Here is a 19,364-nt window from a genome sequence, read left to right as displayed (position 1 = left end):
TGCACAGACAGACAAGTCCCCCCATCTCCGTAATAAACAAGACATCGAAAACAAACTTGTTGGTTCATTTAATTATTATTTTAATGTACAGTACATCCAAGGCATTGTATTGAACAATGAGGCATGTTGACAACACTCGTTAGTTAGAAATGGTATGGAAATCCTAGTCTGGTGGTTGAGGTTTTCTGTGAGGATTTCTAAGGAATATCTGAGTGTCAATTAAGGCAAGATTATGAGCTTGTAAACAAACACAGACAGGCAAGCAAACCACAGAAATAAATCAGATGGCGCAGCACCTGTTTGCAAAGTAAAGTCACTGGAGCCATGACAGAAAAGGTCTATATAAACACAATGAAAATCTGAACTGAAATGACCTCTGTCAACACAAGACTATATTTAGTGACCTAGTATTTCCGACTGAGAACTCCCCCACCACAAACTAACAATGAATCTATAAATAAACCTACTACAAGCACTTTCTAAATATACCATTAACCAGTGATCTTGTTAGGATAACAAATCTTTTGATATTGGAAGAGACAAAACAATTCCTTTTAGCTGTTCTGAAAGTATATAAATGACATGTTCACTGCCATTTCATTAAATCTGCTTTTAAAGTGGAACGAAAAGATTTTGAGGAAGCGCTTTCATCCCAACTCGCCACTTAAATGTAGGATTTTATTTCGGGGACATTTTTTTTTTTTTTTTACCCACCCCACCCTGACAACATCACACCGAATGTCCTCGTTTCTTCAAACAAAGAACCAAAATGGACATGAGCCAACAACCAATACATGTGTCAAGAAATAAATCTGGCCAACATTTCTTAAAAATATAATTTGTTATATAAATATCATTAGGTAAAAATAAAGGTTTCTTGACACAGTCTGCAACCCAAACCCTTTTCATAAGTGCTGTCTGATCACAACTTCTGCTCACTTTGGCTTTTCTCAAAACGGGTTCATCCACAATATAAATTCTTCCCTTTTATTCAGAATATTTAGGACAGTTTAAGGTAGTGTTTTTCAGTCCTGATCCTGGAGACACACAGGGGGTGCAGGCTTTGTTCCAGACCAGCACTAACACACCTAAATACACTCAACAAGCTACTGGGCTGGAACAAATAAATCCTGCATACCCTATAGATTTCCAGGACCAGGATAGAATAATACTGGGTTAAGGTCAAGGCTCTACAGTGCATCCATTTTGATCGCATATGTGCCTTAAGATTTTGCTGTGCGACATGGAATTTTTATTTAGGAGCACCAGTTCGCCTAGAATAATTAAGGATTCTAGCTTTCTTACCTAAAATATTTCTCAATGTGGTCCTACATTTCTTTGTGTGCACCTACATTTTTCAACTTAGGTGCACACGTGCTCCTTGTAAAAAATAAAAATTAAGGCAATTTCACAGAACTCTGGGGCAGGTCCTCACAGCAAGTCTTTCATAGGAAGGAGTCATCTGAGGGGGGTGCGTAGGAAAAACCTAGGAAGGCATCATCAGCCTCCATTACACTGGCGTTGACTATGGCATGTTCAGTATAGCACACAGAGTTTGGAACGGTCTCATCTGTGAATTCTGGATCAAAGTTTGTGATGTCGTAAGGAGAATTCTGCAAAACAGGAAAGAGGAAAAAACAAACATCAGTTCATTCATGCTTGTGGTCTGATGTTGCATCTGCCGTGTGTTACCATACATCAGAATCACATGTAACCCTGAGAACATTTACCACATTGGGAGTGAATGGAGGTGGAACCTTTCTCTGTTCCAGGTCATCCCACTTGATCGCAGAGAAGAAGTTATGTGCTTTGATCTCATTCTGAAAAAAAGAGAATAGATATTTTTCAGTTCTAGAACAACCAAGGCAAATGCTATTACTTCATACTGATGAAAGCGATGTAATGCAATCCATCTGCCAAGAAGAAATGAACATTGCCAGACACTGCAGCTATTGAGCAACTCCTGGTCATGACAATGTTTCTCCACCAGAGAGAGTCAGATGCCATCAGCTACAGCAATACATGAGTCACAGTTGTGAGACTATGAAGCATACTGCTGTGTTACTTAAATAAATGGTAGCTTGGGATCTAGAGCACTGTAGGCTGCTGAGGGGAGAACAGCTCACAATAATGGACGGAACGGAGCACATGGAATGGCATAAAACACCTGGAAACCATAGGTTTTATGTAATTGTTACCATTCCAACTATTCCGCTCCATTCACACCATGATCCCGCACTCTCCAAGTAAGGTGCCACCAACCTCTTGTGACTTCGAGGAAGGTCCATTTGTGTGTATTTAGTGAGTTTGGTGTATTTAAAAAGTCTTGGGTCACTGCAATATTTTCTAACTAAATGAGATGGGTGACATAAAACCATAAACCACTGCCATGCTGTGAGGGTCACCACTCACAAAGTCGTCTCTGGAGCCCAGTCTGTGTGTGCCGTCCTTCTCCAGTAGAGCCTGCAGGAGGGACCAGGCCGTGTTGGACGCTCCAGGACGCATCATCAGGGGTTTGTGGAGGATGTTTTCATACATCTCATGGGTGTCTCTGCTGTAGAACGGAGGCTGTGGAACAGAGGGGAGATAGATGTGTGTTACTGTTAAGACAGTGTGTGATCAGGCATTATGTCAAGGGTGTGTTCTGTCCGTACATATTGTGCCTGTTTTCAATGTCTACTACTGTAACTCACCAGGCCAAAGAGCATTTCATAGAGCACTGATCCTAGACACCACCAGTCCACTGTGTTGTCATACGGTTGTTTCCTCAGGACCTCTGGAGCTAGGTACTAGGGTGGGGGGGGGGGTTAAATAAATTAGCAATGACAGGCCTTTTCAGTTTCAATCCAGAACAGTGATCCAGACATTAAAAAAGGTTATTATGCCTTATTACATATGCTGTCCTGGAAAACATGTTCAACTTTACCTCAGGTGTCCCACAAAATGTGCTTGTCGTCTCGGCTTGGGAAATGCCTTCCTTGCACAATCCGAAGTCCGTCAAAACTATATGTCCCTTTAAAGAAGGGGAGTCAGGGACAATTTTAGACAGTGTTTGCCACCATTATCCTCAGTCAGAACTGAAGAATATACATTTTCTTTGTGGAATTTTGGCCAGAGTAGCCAACTCTCAGGACACTCGCAATTTCCTCTCAATAAGGCCGGTCAGGAAACGCATTAGTTAAACAATCAAATCACAAACGTTCTCTTCTAAACTGAAAATGACACTGCCGTTCGTGTGAGATGTGTTAGCTGGTGAAGGATTAGGCTTCACCACAGACACTTGCTTTCTTTATAACCTGTTGGATTATGAGACATTCATCTCAATTTTTTCCAATGACTAAACTCAGCAAAAAAATAAAAACGCCCCTTTTCAGGACCCTGGCTTTAAAAGGTAATTTGTCAAATTCAAAATAACTTCACAGATCTTCATTGTAAAGGGTTTAAACACTGTTTCCCATGCTTGTTCAATGAACCATAAACAATTAATGAACATGCACCCGTGGAATGGTCGTTAAGACACTAACCGCTTAGGCAATTAAGGTCACAGTTATGAAAACTTAGGACTGCAGATGTGGCCAGGGTAATAAATTGCAATGTGAGACGCCTAAGAGGGAGACAAGATGGACAGCTGATCGTCCTCGCAGTGGCAGAACACATGTAACAACACTTGCACATGATCGGTACATCTGAACATCGCAACTGCGGGACAGGAACAGGATAGCAACAACTGCCCGAGTTACACCAGGAACGCACAATCCCTCCATCAGTGCTTAGACTGTCCGCAATAGGCTGAGAGAGGCTGGACTGAGGGCTTGTATGCCTATTGTAAGGCAGGTCCTCACCAGACATCACTGGCAACAATGTCGCCTATGGGCACAAACCCACCGTCGCTAGACTAGACAGGACTGGCAAAAAGTGCTCTTCACTGACGAGTCACGGTTTTGTCTCACCAGGGGTGATAGTCGGATTTGCGTTTATCTTTCAAGGAATGAGTTTTACACCGAGGCTTGTACTCTGGAGTGGGATAGATTTGGAGGTGAAGGGTCCATCATGATCTGGGGTGGTGTGTCACAGAATCATCAGACTGAGCTTGTTGTCATTGCAGGCAATCTCAATGCTGTGCGTTACAGGGAAGACATCCTCCTCCCTCATGTGGTACCCTTCCTGCAGGCTCATCCTGACATGACAATTCCACCAGCCATACAGCCCCCCACCCCCTTTGTTCTGGGACACAATATTCCATTTCTGTTAGTTACATGTCTGTGGATCTTGTTCATACAAATATTTACACATGTTAAGTTTCCTGAAAATAAAAGCAGTTGACAGTGTGAGGACGTTTCTTTTTTTGCTGAGTTTAGTAGTAAACACTGAAAACATTTAAACTCTACAAAAATATAAAAACGCAACAATTTAAAAGATTTTACAAAGTTAGTTCATCTAAAGAAATCAGTCAATTGAAAAAAATAATTAGGCCCTAATCTATGGATTTTACATGACTTGGAATACAGATGGTCCCATCTGTTGGTCCCAGATAAAAAAAAATATATTATTTTTTTAACTTAGGGGCGTGGATCAGAAAACCAGTCAGTATCTAGTGAGACCACCATTTGCTTCATGCAGAGCAACGCATCTCCTTCGCAGGCTGTTGATTGTAGTCTGTGGAATGTTGTCCCGCTCCTCTTTAATGGCTGTGCGAAGTTGTTGGATATCAAATCCATTTTATTTGTCACGTGCCGCATACAACTGGTGTAGTAGCACTTACAAGCCCTTAACCAACAATGCAGTTCAAGAAATAGAGTTAAGAAAATATTTACTAAATAAACTAAAGTAAAAAAAAAAAAAAAAATTACAAATTAACAATAAATATTGGCAAACTAGAACACGCCGTCTTACAAGTTGAGCCAAAGCATCCAAAACATTTTCAATTGGTGACATGTCTGGTGAGTATGCAGGCCATGGAATAAATGGTACATTTTCAGCTTCCAGGAGTTGAGTACAGATCCTTGCTACAATATCATGCTGAAACATGAGGTGATGGCGAAGGATGAATGGCACAATGGGCCTCAGGATCTCGTCACGGTTTCTATGTGCATTCATATTGCCATTGATAAAATCCAATTGTGTTCGTTGTCCGTAGCTCATGCCTACCCATACCATAACCCCGCTGCCACCACATGGCACTCTGTTCACAACGTTGACGTCAGCAAACCGCCTGCCCACACGACACATTACACATAATCGGTTGTGAGGCCGGTTGGAAGTACTGTCAAATTCTCTTAAATAACGTGAGAGGTGGTTTATGGTAGATAAATTAAAATCTGTGGACATTCCTGCTCTAGTGGACATTCCTGCAGGCAGCATGCAAATTGCACGCTCCCTCAAAAATTGAGACCTCTGTGGCATTGTGTTGTGTGACAAAACTGCACATTTAAGAGTGGCCTTTTATTGTCCCCAGCACAAGGTGCACCTGTGTAATGATCATGCGGTTTAATCAGCTTCTTGATATGCCACAACTATCAGGTGGATGGATTATCTCGGCAAAGGAGAAATGCACACTAACAGTGATGTAAACAAATGTGTGCACACATTTTGATAGAAATAGGCTTTTTGTGCATATGGAACATTTCTGGGATCTTTTATTTCAGCTCATGAAAACATGGGACCAACATGTTGAATTTATATATTTGTTTCAGTGTAGTAAAGGCTAAACTAAAGTAAACACTTTCCTTGAGGTTAAACTGATATGCAGAATTATTTGGGGTAATGTTAAAATACCAGGTAGACTACATTCATGGGAGGAGGATTTCAGTTGTCAAGATACATTTGTACGAAGGCAGTTGTTAAGCAAAAAGATTGCTAATGCAGTTTCGATTGCATACAGCCCTAAGCTACTCCACATATAAAACAGATTACTTATGCACTGCAAATGAGTTAGGATGTCACACTTACTTCAAAGTCGAGAAGGATATTTTCTGGCTTCAAGTCCCTGTGAAAAAACAAACATGAACATTATCCAACATTGTTGATATTGGATAATAGAACTGTGCTTAATGGATTACAAGAGCTATTATCTTCCTACTTCTGGGCAACAGAGGATATCAAAACAATCATGAAGAGAAGTTTCTTTAATCCTAGCGATTCGCATCCAGTTGATATCAATTTACATGAGTCACTGAACCAGCATTACACTAAACCGGGGGTGGCAGGTAGCATAGTGGTTAGAGCGTTGGGCCAGTAACCAAAAGGTTGCTGGATCGAATCCCCGAGCTGACAAGGTAAAAATCTGTCATTCTGCCCCTGAACAAGGCAGTTAACCCACTGTTCCCCAGTAGGCAGTCATTGAAAATAAGAATTTGTTCTGGACTTGCCTAGTTAAAGGTTACACAAACTGAAACGACAGGCAAAGTGGATGGCTTGAGGGACTATGGGGACAGACCCATGTTGAGGGAAAATTGCCTTCACATGTTTTTATTTAGCGAGGCAAGTCAATTCAGAAGAAATTCTTATTTACAATGATGGCCTACCAAGAGGCAAAAGGCCTCCTGTAGGGACGAGGATTAAACATTTAAATGTGGGACAAAAACACACATCACGACAAGAGACACCACCACACCACACTACACACCAGACCTAAGACAACATGGTAGCAGCACGAACATGCGTTACGTTCCCCAGCTCAAACAGAATGGGAACTAACAGTCACCAACAACCAAAACAAAACATGTAGGGCTTTCCCACTAACAAGATGGCAACCAGCACAGGTGTAACACATACTGACAAATGAGGTGACACCAATCAGTGCACCCTACGTACTAAAGTCTGACCTCATAAAACATAAATGGAAAAACTAAAACCTGCACATGGTATAAACATTGTTCGGCACAGACAACAGCACGAAGGGAAAACAAGGTAGAGAACAATACGTCCGTTAATGAACGACTATACACACGTGCTGCAACCATGACAACAGTGACATTGGACTTATTAAACATTACTACAGCCGACCTCTTGAAAAAGGAACACTTCAAATATCAAAGTTCCAGGAATTTCACAAAAGACGCTATTTGAAGTTGGACTTTTCCCACTAATTAAAAAGGGGATGTATGTTGCATTCATTGCTCATTCAGGATATTTCATGTGGAAACTGTTTCACGACATAGGAAACCTTAGAATGTGTGTAACATTCAAATCAAATATGATTGCTCGTGTTCCTAGCTGCAAAAGTGCAGTAATATCTAACAATACTCACATCTAAAATAATGGAATTAAGAAATACTAGGACGAGCAATGTCGGAGTGGCATTGACTAAAATACAGTAGAATAGAATACAGTATATACATGTGAAATGAGTAAAACAGTAGTGGCTAGTGTTCTATTCTTAAAGTGACCAGTGATTCCAAGTCCATGTACATACATAGGGCAGCAGAATCTAAGGTGCAGGTTTGAGTAACCGGGTGGTAGCTGGCTCAGGATGGCATTCACTCTCTACTACAGACCTTTAGCCAACTGGTGTACCAGAGCCAAGACAACCAGCCAGCCTGTCCACATGGGTGACTCACTTATCCAATATAGCCTTTGCCACTGACTGGATTTGAACCTGGGACTCCTGCACACCTCAAGACCGGGTTTGCCAAAGCCCATGCTCAGGCAAGGTTACTCATCACACACTCATACACCGAGTATACCAAACATTAGGAACACCGTCCTAATATTGAGTTTGCCCTCAGAAGAGCCTCAATTCTTCAGGGCATGGACTCTACATGGTGTTTTGATTGCGTTCCACAGGGTTGCTGGCTGGATGTCCTTTGGGTGGTGGACCATTCTTAATACACACGGGAAACTGTTGATCTTGAAAAACCCAGCAGTGTTGCAGTTCTTGACACAAACCTTTGCGCATGGCACCTACTACGATACCCCATTCAAAGGCACTTAAATCCTTTGTCTTGCCCATTCACACTCAATGGGACACATACACAATCCATGTCTCAAGGTTTAAAGATCCTTCTTTAACCTGTCTCCTCCCCTTCATCTACACAGATTGAAGTAGATTTAACAAGTTCAATCAATAAGGGATCATATATTTCACCTGGATTCACTTGGTCAGTCGATATAATGGAAAGAGCAGGTGTTCTTAATGTTTTGTATACATACCTGTAAACTATGTTGAGAGAATGCAGATAGCCCAGTGCGCTTGCCATTTCTGCGATGTAGAACTTTGCTCTGGGTTCCGGAAAGGTCCGTTCTTTTTGAAGATGGAAGAAAAGCTGGAATGATAGAATACAGCCACAGTGCCAGTGAGACATTACAGAGGAATAAAGGAAACTGCCAAAATAAAGGAAACGCCAACATAAAATGTCTTAATAGGGCGTTGGGCCGCCAGAACAGCTTCAATGTGCCTTGGCATAGATTCACAAGTGTCTGGAACTCTATTGGAGGGATATGACACCATTCTTACATGAGAAATTCCATAATTTTGAGTTTTGTTCATGGCGGTGGAAAACGCTGGTTCAGTTGGGTTAAGATCAGGTGACTGACACACACACCCTTTAAACACCCTATGCTACTTTGAGACCTCTTTCAAAGTCACCGAGATGTCCTCTTCTAGCCATGGTAGCCAAAATAATGCACAACTGGGCATTTTTATACATAACCCTAAGCACGATAGGATGTGTTAATTGCTTAATTAACTCAGGAACCACACCTGTGTGGAAGCGCCTGCTTTCAAAATACTTTGTATCCCTCATTTACTCAAGTGTTTCCTTTATTTTGTCAGTACATCATAATAAATGAATGGACAGAGTATGGAGTGATATTTAGCCCAGGTTGCTAACAACAATTGTAGCCGAGTCATGACACAGAGCCGTGGGTCGAACTTCCTGCCCTGTCTGCAAATTCCACATCACTATTACAATTGACTCAAGCAGCAAGTTTGGGAGATTAACTAAGTGCTAGCATCAACATGACATGAACTATGAGCTTTGCCTCTGCACTCTGGAAAACTGGAAAGGCAACACAGATTCAGTGGTTTCGGAGGAGATAGAGCCTAGTCCCCCCAGCTAAAGCACATACTGATGACAACGATAATGAAAAGGAGTTAGCTAAAGCACATAGCTAAAGCACATAGCCTACAAATCTGGGATCAGGGAAATCCATAGACCTCAGTCAGTAGCTTTTTTGTAGATATCTATAATATTTTAATACTGTAAAAATATTTATATAGACTGGCCATTACACCAAGGTTAGAGAAACATTACAAACCTTCAATCATCCTGGCAATTACTCTTAGTTTTGGCTCTTTCTGACAGTCCCAAAATGGCATAAAAATGCGAATAAATATTTTTATGGAGTTACATTGGCCAACGTTGCACTGGATAAGAGTGTCTGCTAAATGACTTAAATGTAAATGTAATGTAAATGCACTAATGGCCAGGATGTGCTTATTCAAATGTGGAAATTCAGCTCCCACCACCTATACTGCACAGTTCCTTTTATTGAAAAGGAAGCTTTGAAATGTGTGGGTTTTTTAACACTTAAATGGTAGATTAGGAGTGGGTCGCAGCTGATTCCTTTTGAAGTGTATAAACTAAAACAGGCTATAAACTATGTAAATGTTTACAGTTTACTGTCAAAATTGGGATAGGGGTAAGCAGCACATCCTGGATCAGTGGTTTAATACTGGGATAGGGGTAAGCAGCACATCCTGGATCAGTGGTTTAATATTGGGATAGGGGTAAGCAGCACATCCTGGATCAGTGGTTTAATACTGGGATAGGGGTAAGCAGCACATCCTGGATCAGTGGTTTAATATTGGGATAGGGGTAAGCAGCACATCCTGGATCAGTGGTTTAATACTGGGATAGGGGTAAGCAGCACATCCTGGATCAGTGGTTTAATATTGGGATAGGGGTAAGCAGCACATCCTGGATCAGTGGTTTAATATTGGGATAGGGGTAAGCAGCACATCCTGGATCAGTGGTTTAATATTGGGATAGGGGTAAGCAGCACATCCTGGATCAGTGGTTTAATATTGGGATAGGGGTAAGCAGCACATCCTGGATCAGTGGTTTAATATTGGGATAGGGGTAAGCAGCACATCCTGGATCAGTGGTTTAATATTGGGATAGGGGTAAGTAGAATATCCTGGATCAGTGGTTTAATATTGGGATAGGGGTAAGTAGAATATCCTGGATCAGTGGTTTAATATTGGGATAGGGGTAAGTAGCATATCCTGGATCAGTGGTTTAATATTGGGATAGGGGTAAGCAGCATATCCTGGATCAGTGGTTTAATATTGGGATAGGGGTAAGCAGCACATCCTGGATCAGTGGTTTAATATTGGGATAGGGGTAAGCAGCACATCCTGGATCAGTGGTTTAATATTGGGATAGGGGTAAGCAGCACATCCTGGATCAGTGGTTTAATATTGGGATAGGGGTAAGCAGCACATCCTGGATCAGTGGTTTAATATTGGGATAGGGGTAAGCAGCACATCCTGGATCAGTGGTTTAATATTGGGATAGGGGTAAGCAGCACATCCTGGATCAGTGGTTTTATCCTGTAATGTTTGACAAGGTTAAGGAACACATTTGGAGGGATTTTGGACCATTCCTCTATGCAGATCCTTTCAAGATCCTTCACATTCTTGGTTTTGCGGTTATCAACTGCCCTCTTCCACTCAGCCCACAGGTTTTCGATTGGATTGAGGTCCAGCAACAGATGGTCACAGAACCATTTCTGTGTGGATCTTGAGGTATGTTTTGGGTCATTGTCTTGTTGGAAAGTCCACCTACGGCCAAGTCCCAGCCTTATGGCAGAGGCAACCAGATTGTCAGCCAAAATTGCCTGATACTTGGTGGAATTCATTATGCCATCAATCTTAACCGGTGCCCCTGGACCTCTGGAATTAAAAACAGCCCCAAAACATCACTGACCTACCACCATATTTCACAGTGGGTATGAGGTGTATACATCTCTGTTTCGATGCCAAACATGCTATTGCTGTGTCTGACCAAAACATTAAATTTTGGTCTTCTGACCAGAGCACCTTCTTTCAGTCATAATTTAAATGACGTTTGGCAAACTACAAGCGCTTGCGTCTATGTCTTGGGGTCAGAAAGGGCTTTCTTCTGGCAACCGTTCCAAAGTGCCTGTGGAGGTGGCATCTGATGGTGCTTTTTGAAACCTGGTGACCCCAAGACGGTGACCCCAGACGCCACCAAGGCCTGCAATTCTCTTACAGTGATTCTTGGGGATTGTGTTGCTTCTCTCGCCATCCTCCTCCCTATTCTGGGGGGCAAAATGCATTTGTATCCTCTACCCGTGAGGTTTTCAACTGTTCCATATCTTTTGATTTAAAAAGATAATTGCCCTGATAGTGCTCAGTGGTATATTTCATCGTTTGTGGATCTTCTTGTAGCCATTACCAGATTTATGAAGGTCTACGACCATCTGTCTCTTTTGAACTGCCAGTTCTTTTGTTTTCTTCATGGTGTTGGATGACAAAGGGATATTGCATGCGTGTTACCTCATTTTTATACCCTAGTGAAATAGGAAGTGATGTAATGCCTCAATATAGTTCCTTAAGACGTAGATACACTTAAATAAGTGGAATTTAATTCCTAGTTTAATTTTGGTAGATGTTATTTATAGTAATCTTTAAGGGTGCCATTAACTGTGAAACCTTGATTTGGAGGACATTGATTTTTAATTAACTCAATAAATTATTTTGGTGGGTTCCATTGAAACATTAATAAAGTACAGTATTTCTCACGTTGGTATTTTGAGTTTCTCTCTATAATTATATTGTTTATATTTTTTAAAGTATTGTTTGTGCATTGCCAGTCAGGGGTGCCAGTCATTTTGGAGCCCAATGTAGGTTACTGTAGACTACTGACAATGTTATATAGGCTACTGTAGCCTACTGACAATGTTACAAGCATGATTCAGAAATTAGTGAGAGATGTTTTAAATAATAGATTAACTTTTTTAATGCTAGTTAAGGCTACAATAGTTGAAAAAGAAAAGGAGAGCCTCACACTCATTTTATAACCGACATTGACAGACAAGCCGCCTTCATCAGGGTATAATGCCAAACACTGCGGGTCACTAGATTATATACTTTGAAAGGACACAGACAGGTGTCTGTAATCATGGCCAGGTGTGGCTTGGTTGATTTACAGATATAAATAGAACTTGTAAAAAGCATGAATGAATAACATACGATCATAGATACAACGTGGCTACATAAGCCTACAAACACTTACAATGGATAGCAAAAACACAATAATCACAAGAATGGCTTCAGATCAGTTTCTACATTGAGACCGACGGGAACAAGTGTCTTTAAATTAAAGATCCAGGCAGCCTCGTTTTAACAATAAATTGTCAAGGTCACCCCCTCTCCAAGGGAGGGTGACGTGTTTGATGGTGATACAGAAGGGACGAAATAGAGTGGTTCGCTTCCAAAAAGTGGGCTGCAACTGGGTACATCACATTTTTGCAACTAATGGTGCTACGATGCTCAGAGATTCTTACTTTTAATTTGCGCTTTTTTGTATTACACCAATTTTTTACCACAAGGACAAAGGATATATAACTGCTTTAGTGGAGCCCGTGATAACACCTTTGATTGGGATCGGTTAGATGGGTTTAAGTTCTAGTGCTGCTCTGCACACACAAGTTTGTTAGCTAGCTAACAAGCTTGTGTGTGCAAAACAGCACTAGAACTAGCTCTGGTCCATGGCTAAACCAACTCGGAAGTTCAAAGTTCATCCATAGAAGCCACTCCTCCATTGGTATATTTATGTGGGCCTAATTAAGATAATGTATGTCATAACAAGATGCCCATCAAGGCAAGCTTCCTCCAACCTCTCTCCACACCTGAAAAATAAAAAAAATACCATTTCAAAGGTTTAAAAAGGAACGATATAAACCGCTACTTTCTTTTGGTACGAAACGGTTCAGAACTTTATTTTCCTGGTCAGAACGGAACGATTGGACAATAAGTTCCAACCCCTGGTCTGCACCACTGGGACTCAGGTCAGGGGTCATTTCCTAGGGACCTTTTCAGCAGGGTTCCGGTGTTGTATTATTCTGAGTTTCCCTACTTGAGCTCAGTGACAACACTGTGGTTCTCCATTATTCATAGGAGTGAAACTACTCACTTCTCCCCCGTTGACGAAATCTAAGACGAAGTACAACTTGTCTGTCGTCTGGAAGGAATAATGCAAGCCGACCAGGAATGGGTGTTTTACATTCTTCAGTAGCACGTTGCGCTCCGCCATGATGTGCTTTTGCTGGTGGAAACAGGAGAAATGGTATTGGTGGTGTGAACATAGAAATAACGTACCCAACATTGAGAAACAGAATAATAACACTTCAGAAAAATTACCTCTCTCCTGTTGAGAATGACCCTTTTCTGCAGGACCTTGATTGCGTAATACTTCCCGTCCAGTTTCCGTTTTGCAAGGAGAACCTTCACGTGGGAGAGAATATAAAAGTATGGTGTTAAATTGTAGTTAAAACCCCTCAGTTACCACATCAGGGACAATACACTTTCAACAATGAGGCAGTGAAATTACAGAACTGTAAGACTATCACTTCTCAAATGGAAAGGCCATCTACTGATAGACAAAGAAGTAAAACAGCATTCCTTACCACACTGGTAAGAGCAAACAAAAAATGCTGTGGAGTTTCGTCACATTGAACTACTTTAAGACAAAAGCAGTGCTAATTGTGGCACTTTTTTGTTGATTTTGTCTAGTTTTATTAATTTAGACTAAAATATAATTAAGGTCTTAGTCGCATTGTCATTTGAATAATGATTTAATGTAGTTATTGTCAAAATGACACAGCTGGCCATTTTCGTCAACTAAATGCCTTACATTTGAGTCACATTACATTTGTATTGCCTCAAACTATAGTAAACATAAATCACTGGCTTCCATGTCCACAAACATAAATAGTCTTGTCCAACCAACATATTTTTCTGCATAACATCGTATTCTTTTCCCAACTGCAGAAAGATGACACAAATACAGTGCATTCGGAAAGTGTTCATACTCCCTCCCTTTATCCACATTGTTATGTTACATCCTTACTCTAAAATGGATTAAAGAAAACATTTTCCTCATCAAGCTACACACAATACCTCAATGGCAAAGGCACAAAAGGTTTAGAAATTTTACCGAATGTATTAAAAATATAAAACAGAAATACCTTATTTAGATAAGTATTCAGACCCTTTGCTATAATACTCAAAATGGAGCTCAGGTGCTTCCTGTTTCTATTGATCATCCTTGAGATGTTTCTACAACTTAATTGGAGTCCACCTGTGGTAAATTCAATTGATTGGACATGATTTGGAAAGGCACACATCTGCCTTTATAAATATAAGGTCCCACAGTTGACATTGCATGTCAGAGCAAAAACCAAGCCAATTCAAAGGAATTGTCCGTAGAGCAAAGAAAGGATTGTGTCGAGGCACAGATCTGGGGAAGGGTGCAAAAAGAGTTGTGCAGCATTGATGGTCCCCAAGAACACAATGGTTCCAAGAACACAGCATTGATGGTCCCCAAGAACACAATGGCCTCCATCATTCTAAAATGGAAGTTGTTTTGAACCACCAAGACTCTTTCGAGAGCTGGCCGCCCGGCCAAACTGAGCAATCGGGGAAGAGCCTCGGTCAAGGAGGTGACCAAGAACACGATAATCACTGACAGAGCTCCAGAGTTCCTCTGTGGAGATGGGCGAACCTTCCAGAAGGACAACCATCTCTGCAGCACTCCACCAATCAGGCCCTTATGGTAGAGTGGTCAGACAGAAGCCACTCCCCAGTAAAAGGCACAGCCTACTTGGAGTTTGCCAAAAGGCACATAAAGACTCAGACCATGTTAAACAAGATCACCTGGCCTGATGAAACAAAGATGCACTCTTTGGCCTGAATGTCAAGCGTCACATCTGGAGGAAACATGGCACCATCCCTACGGTGAAGAAGGGTGGTGGCAGCATTATGCTGTGGGGATGTTTTTCAGCGGCAGGGACTGGGACATCAGGATCAAGCGAAAGATGAACGGAGCAAAGTACATAGAGATCCTTGATGAAAACCTGCTCCAGAGCGCTCAGGACCTCAGACTGGGGGCGAAGGTTCACCTTCCAACAGGACAACAACCCTAAGCACACAGCCAAGAGAATGCAGGAGTGGCTTCAGGACAAGTCTCTGAATGTCCTTGAATGGCCCAGCCAGAGCCCCGACTTGAACCCGATCGAACATCGCTGGAGAGACCTGAAAATAGCTGTGCAGCGACACTCCCCATCCAACCTGACAGAGCTTGAGAGGATCTGAAGAGAAGAATGGGAGAAACTCTCCAAATACAGGTGTGCCAAGCTTGTAGCGTCATACCCAAGAAGAATTGAGGCCGTCATCGCTGCCAATGGTGCTTCAACAAAGTACTGAGAAAAGGGTCTGAAAACTTACAGTACCAGTTAAAAGTTTGGACACACCCACTCATTCAATGATTTTTCTTTATTTTTACTATTTTCTACATTGTAGAAGACATCAAAACGATGAAATAACACATATGGAATCATGTTATAACCAAAAAAAAGTATAAAACAAATCAAAAGATATTTTAGACTTTAGATTCTTCAAAGTAACCACCCTTTACCTTGATGACAGCTTTGCACACTCTTGGCATTCTCTCAACCAGCTTCATGAGGAATGCTTTTGCGACAGTCTTGAAGGAGTTCCCACATATGCTGAGCACCTGTTGGCTGCTTTTCCGGTAGTGTGTATATATACTGTATTATGCATAATCACATACCTTTCCAAAGCTCCCCTTTCCGATGACTTTGAGAAAGTCAAAGTCTGTGGGCTTTGCACTAAAATGTGGAAAACATAAAAGGTAAGCAAACAAAATCAGTGACATTTTTAGAACAAATGAAGAGGAAGGAAAATGACATCCAGAAAACATCACCACAATAGAAATATCTGCAGGCCTCAATTCAACGTGAGACTGTGTAACCTACTGTGGATTTCCAGACGGTCCCAGGTTAATATTTCTGGAGGTAGAGCTGTTCTGCAAACCAGAGAGAACAGATGATCTAGGTTAAAAATGCAGACATACGTAAGCGAGGCCATAGTCTAAATCTTTATTCTACCAGAACTCTATCCTCCCGATTCCTGCTTACAAGAAAAAATGAAAGCAGGACACACAAGTGACTCGGTCCATAAAAAAAAAGTGGTCAGATGAAGCAGATACTAAACTACAGGACTGTTTTGCTAGCACAGACTGGAACATGTTCCGGGATTCTTCCGATGGCATTGAGGAGTACACCACATCAGTCACTGGCTTCATCAATAAGTGTATCAAAGGAGTCATCTCCACAGTGTCCGTGCGTACATACCCCAACCAGATGCCATGGATTACAGGCACCATCCGCACTGAGCTAAAGGGTAGAGCTGCCGCTTTCAAGGTGCGGGACTCGGAAACCCGGAAACCTACAAAAAAATCCTGCTATGCCCTGTGGCGAACCATCAAACAGGCTCAGCCCCCTCCTCACCCACGACTGCATGGCCAGGCACGACTCAAACACCATCATTCAGTTTGCAGACGGCAACAGTGGTAGGCCTGATCACCGACAACGACGAGGCAGCCTATAGGGAGGAGGTCAGAGACCTGGCCGGGTGGTGCCAGAAAAACAACCTATCCCTCAACGTAACCAAGACTAAGGAGATGTTTGTGGACTACAGGAAGAGGAGCACTGAGCACGCCCACATTCTCATCGACTGGGCTGTAGTGGAGCAGGTTGAGAGCTTCAAGTTCCTTGGTGTCCACATCAACAACAAACTAGAATGGTCCAAACACACCAAGACAGTCGTGAAGAGGGCACGACAAAGCCTATTCCCCCTCAGGAAACTAAAAAGATTTGGCATGGGTCCTGAGATCATCAAAAGGTTCTACAGCTGCAACATTGAGAGCATGACTGCCTGGTACGGCAATTGCTCTGCCTCTTTCCTCAAGGCACTAGAGGGTAGTGCATACGGCCCAGTACATCACTGGGGCTAAGCTGCCTGCCATCCAGGACCTCTACACCAGGTGGTGTCAGAGGAAGGCCCTAAAAATTGTCAAAGACCCCAGCCAGCAAGCGGTACCAGAGTGCCAAGTCTAGGACAAAAAGGCTTCTCAACAGTTTTTACCCCCAAGCCATAAGACTCCTGAGCAGGTAATTAGATGGCTACCTGGACTATTTGCATTGTGTGTCCCCCCCAACCCCTCTTTCTACGCTGCTGCTACTCTGTTTATCATATATGCATAATCACTTTAACTATACATACTACCTCAATTGGGCCGACCAACCAGTGCTCCCGCACATTGGCTAACCGGGCTATCTGCATTGTGTCCCGCAACACACCACCGACCAATCCCTCTTTTACGCTACTTCTACTCTGTTCATCATATATGCATAATCACTTTAACCATATCTACATGTACATACTATCTGTCTGTCTGTATGTAGCCTCGCTACTTTTATAGCCTCGCTACTGTATACAGCCTGTTTTTTTACTGTTGTTTTATTTCTTTACTTACCTGTTGTTCACCTAATACCTTTTTTACACTATTGGTTACTGCCTGTAAGTAAGCATTACATTGTAAGGTCTACTACACCTGTTGTATTTGGCGCACGTGACAAATAAACTTTGATTTGAAGTCTCAAATGACAACTGTACACTGCTGCGTTATTGTTGTAGAATGTAATAAATTATCACACATTGATAATACAATATCCAATACATAGAATACTTAATCAAGTACTCATTCATGCTAAATCAGAGCAGAGATGTTATTCAATGCTCCCTCAAGGCCATATGTGACATATTTCTTCAGTTTCAAGAGGTGACAACTAAATCCATAAAACAGTCTTATCTCCTTTCTACAGACATCATACTGTCCTGTCATCCCCTACCTTGTCATCTTCGTCCTCAGATGCGTCTGAGAAGTTTTGAGATTTGTCCATCTGCAAGAATGCTCTGACATCAGGCCTATCAGATAGATAGAGAGAGAGGGGCAGAGTGGTCACACGTTAAGGGTCTGACTGAGACATACACAAAGCCACTGCTGTTAGAGAACCACTGCTTTTAGACTCCATGTTAAACATCACTGGCTCAGGAGCAGTGTTGGGGGTAACGTGTCACAAATTACTTTTATGAGTAACATGTTACTTTTGAAATTGGGTAATATTATTACAGTTACTTTGTCAACTAAAGTGTGTTACTTTCAGAATCATCTCTCTACCGGGCGCATGTTTCCTTGACCCAATCTCGACTTGTTTCCTCATTTAGTTCTCCAGCGAGTGGAGAAAGGCTGTTTGGAGAAATGTCACGACAGCTACATCCATAAAAATGTATAAACCCACCCCAACCACTCCAGTACCCCTGCATAATGAATAAGGTACTTACATTCATGTTTCCATCAAAATAAGAACTTGTTCTTAACTGACTTGCCTATTTAAATAAAAATAAAGTAAAAAGTATCTATATTATTATCACTGCATTGTTGGGAAAGAGCACTCAAGGTAAGAATTACACTGTAAAGTGTTAGGTCCTGTGCAAGTGGCGAATAAACTTTAAAACATGAAATTTAGATTTTTGCCATCACATCTGTGATAGCAAGGCCCATAGAGGTCTCTCCCATCTAGTGGCAAGTGACCCTCTATACATCTCTACGGGTCTGTGTGATCTAAAACCAGAACTGGCGGCCCGAGAGAAAGATTTTGAATGAAAAGATAAGAAATCTGTACAGATTTTTGGTTTACAGTATATGGCTAAATAAGCAGCCCGTATGATAGCACAGCACTTGTAGACTAGCACAGGAAAGCATCACCACAGATGAAAGGAGAAACTAGTGATCAAACCTGAGTTAGTCTACTTACTATCTTTGGTAGAGCACATGCAGATCTTGCTCCCTCTGACAGTCAAACAAACTGAGATTTTGATTTTTTCCATGAAAGTAATATAACGTGTTACTTTCCACACAAAGCAATATTGTAAAGTAATATGTTACTTTTGCGAAATGTAACAAGTAATATTTACTTTTTCAAGTAACGAATCTCAACACTGTTCAGGAGATACCGCCATGATGCGACAGGGTTACATATGCTCCCTTCTGAGCTTATCATCCCCAGATCCTAACCATAACCAACCAGATCCGAACCATAACCAACCAGATCCTAACCATAACCAACCAGATCCTAACCATAACCAACCAGATCCTAACCATAACCAACCAGATCCTAACCGTAACCAACCAGATCCGAACCGTAACCAAGAGGGGAGGAAACACAAAACTGACCTTAGATTTGTTTCT

At 41.7% G+C, this 19,364-nt stretch overlaps 1 protein-coding gene across 2 annotated transcripts in view; it reads right to left on the bottom strand.

Annotated features, from left to right (window-relative positions):
- Positions 1–49: 49 nt before the first annotated feature.
- Positions 50–19,364, bottom strand: part of sgk3 (serum/glucocorticoid regulated kinase family member 3) — a 34,326-nt gene continuing 15,011 nt past the window's right edge. For both annotated transcript variants that reach the window (XM_035755094.2, XM_035755105.2), the window contains 12 exons: positions 17,965–18,040; positions 16,027–16,076; positions 15,822–15,879; positions 13,391–13,474; positions 13,164–13,295; positions 8,152–8,264; positions 5,950–5,986; positions 2,927–3,013; positions 2,694–2,789; positions 2,413–2,568; positions 1,731–1,820; positions 50–1,613 (listed from right to left, as the gene is read on the bottom strand). In XM_035755094.2, coding sequence (XP_035610987.1) covers positions 1,446–1,613; positions 1,731–1,820; positions 2,413–2,568; positions 2,694–2,789; positions 2,927–3,013; positions 5,950–5,986; positions 8,152–8,264; positions 13,164–13,295; positions 13,391–13,474; positions 15,822–15,879; positions 16,027–16,076; positions 17,965–18,040 — 1,147 coding nt within the window. In that variant the 3' untranslated portion in view covers positions 50–1,445. The remainder of the gene's footprint in view (positions 1,614–1,730; positions 1,821–2,412; positions 2,569–2,693; positions 2,790–2,926; positions 3,014–5,949; positions 5,987–8,151; positions 8,265–13,163; positions 13,296–13,390; positions 13,475–15,821; positions 15,880–16,026; positions 16,077–17,964; positions 18,041–19,364) is intronic.

This window comes from Oncorhynchus keta, chromosome 4 (assembly GCF_023373465.1).
Source record: "Oncorhynchus keta strain PuntledgeMale-10-30-2019 chromosome 4, Oket_V2, whole genome shotgun sequence".
In the NCBI taxonomy this organism is placed as follows: domain Eukaryota; kingdom Metazoa; phylum Chordata; class Actinopteri; order Salmoniformes; family Salmonidae; genus Oncorhynchus; species Oncorhynchus keta.
Note: the sequence above shows the minus strand (reverse complement) of the source record. Positions and strands in the feature narration are given on the sequence as shown.